At 46.7% G+C, this 2,510-nt stretch overlaps 1 protein-coding gene across 1 annotated transcript; it reads left to right on the top strand.

The window, feature by feature from the left end:
- The first annotated feature begins 323 nt into the window (after positions 1–323).
- Positions 324–965, top strand: LOC100929946 (GTPase NRas-like). Its single transcript, XM_031940162.1, is given in 2 exon segments — positions 324–727; positions 730–965. Coding segments are annotated over 2 exon segments (612 nt in total). The 5' UTR covers positions 324–351.
- The last annotated feature ends 1,545 nt before the right edge of the window (positions 966–2,510 follow it).

Genomic DNA, 2,510 nt, shown 5'->3' with positions numbered 1-2,510 from the left:
TCTTTCTTTGGACAGTCTGGGGGACTGCAAGTACAGAACGGTGCATGGCCTGTCAAGTCCCTGATGGCTGGGCACTTTTATTGGGGAATGTAGTGAAATAAATGTGACAAAGCCAAAAGGCATAAGAAAGGAGTGTTTTTTCTTTAAAGAAAAAAACTGGAATTTGGGGCTCTAGGTTCTGGAGCTTCAAAACACCTGATCCTTGATTTAGGTTGATAGGACCCAAGTATAAAAAGTGGTTGATGTGCATTGAGTACCCCTAAAAGAAGGGCCAAACAAGTCTTGTCCTAGTTCCAAGGAAGGAACTCCCCCCTCCCCCCAAAGAGGCTTTGCATAGGCCAGGAAAACAACATGAAAAAAGTATGCCTGAAGTTTGAGATCGGAAAAACCGAGAAGATTAAAGAGAGAAAGGACGTGAGACTCGGACACTACAATGGATGGAAGAATAAAGGTGATCCAGACAAATGCAGAATCAAGACATATAAGGTGGTGGTGATGGGTCCCAGTTGTGTGGGCAAGAGCGCACTGACCATTCAGCTTATTAAGAATCAATTTGTGACGGAGTATGACCCCACTATTGAAGACTCCTACCATAGGCAAACCGTGGTGGACAAAGAGCCGTGCCAGCTGGACATCCTCGACACCACTGGCATTGAAGAGTATTGCCCTCTGAGGACCAGTTCATACACTGGGGAGGGCTTCCTTGTCTATGCAGTGAATGACTTTAACTCTTTAAGAATGTTAATGTCTTCTGGGACCATCTGCAGAGGCTCAAGGACACCAACCACATACCCATGGTGTTGGTGGCCAACAAAGTGGACATGGCCAACAGGCTGGTGGACCCCACACTGGCAAGGCGGTGGCCAAGAGCTTTGGGGTCCCTTTGTGAGACGTCAGCCAAGACTGGGCAAGGTGTGGAGCAAGCCTTCCATGAACTGTTCGTGAAATTGAAGGATACAAGCTGAGGAGAAAGAGCTCAAGAATTTCCCTAATACTAAGAGGAGGCAGACCTGCAAGTTCAGGCATTGCACAATCCTGTGAGCAGGTGCACCCTCACACTGATCCTGCCCCTATTTACCCCTCTCCTCTGGCCAAGAATGCCCCCAAAGCCCTAGCTATTTCCCAAGCCCTCCATCTGGACCCTTCTGCCTGCTCTTCACTGCCAAACCCTTTTGGGCCTTATTGGGATTTCTTCAGGAGCTTTGAGGGACCGTTTGTTTCTCCAAGTCCTTTTGGGATTTTTGATTTGTTTACCCTTTTGAGAAGCAATGAATGACTATCTCCCTGCCTTGGGATCCTGACCAGGACTCCATCATCCCTCCTTGAGTGTGCAGCTGTCCCCAGTCTCTCTGGCTGCCAGAAGCTCTAGACACAGCCAGGTCCCTGGCTGCTCTCTCATCAGCAGCCTCCTCTCTGCCTTCCTTGAGGCAGTGTGTGGGATTTTCTTTTTATTAGGCTTTCCCCTACTTCCCCCCCAGAGATCCTGCCTCTGGACACCAGGCACTAGTGATTCTCCCTTCTTCCCCTGGGCTTGAGTCTGGGGCCAGATCACCCCCCCCCCCCCTTGTGGCCCAAAAGACTTTGTTTTGTGATGTTGGTGAGGAGCCCTGCTCTAAAGTGGTCCTCATTCAGTGACCCTCAAAAGACCAAACTGGAGTTTTGGGGTTTGTTTTTTTTGTTACTAACATTGAGTGAGTCACCCCTTGTTCTCAATTTGCATATCATCTGGGGCACTTCTGATAGCAATGAGGAGTTTGGGTGGAACGGGGCTACCTTCTACCAGGAGGGTATCTTTGGACCTAAGTGCCATTAATATTACTTAATGCTTTAGCACCCAGATATAAAGCCTTTTAGACATTGCAAGTTGCAGTATTTTAATTGCCTCCAAGAGAAGTGGGGTGGAGGGGCCTGGCTGAAAATGTTCTTAGCAGATACCTCACAGCTACAAGGTCAGGTGGGAGTCCTACTTAGCCTTCTGACCTGGGCATCTCTATTACCTCAGGAGTTCTGGTGAAAAGGGCAGGTGGGCCATTCTCCCCTTTTCACTTAAAAGTATTAAGATTCTAAAGCTACCTGTTTGGCTTTGCTGCAGAGGCAGCGAATAAAAAGATTTGTTTTAAATAGAAAAAAAAAAAATTATCCTGGCATGGGTTCTGTCAATAAAAACGTTATTATAATTTTAAAAAAAAGAGAGAGAAAACTATCATATAGACTTCTAGCCAAGAGGGCAGAGCGGAGGCACACATCTACTTAAATTCTGCGTTTTCTCTCAGAATTTATTTCATTGGTAAGCCTTGAATTAATGCTGTCTGAAAAAAACAACACAAATAATTAACAAGAGAAGACGTCCTTGAAATTAATGAGAAAAATCTTGGTTTTGCTTGAGAGAGGAAATAGTTTTAGACCAGGTTCAGGCTAAATGCAAGCAACGGCAGCGAGAGCACAGCAGCCAGCTCACAGCTGAGCAGACAAGACAGGGTGGGGGTATGATCTCAGCCATCTCTGTGGGA

This window comes from Sarcophilus harrisii, chromosome 5 (genome assembly GCF_902635505.1).
Source record: "Sarcophilus harrisii chromosome 5, mSarHar1.11, whole genome shotgun sequence".
Classification (NCBI taxonomy): Eukaryota; Metazoa; Chordata; class Mammalia; order Dasyuromorphia; family Dasyuridae; genus Sarcophilus; species Sarcophilus harrisii.
Note: the sequence above shows the minus strand (reverse complement) of the source record. Positions and strands in the feature narration are given on the sequence as shown.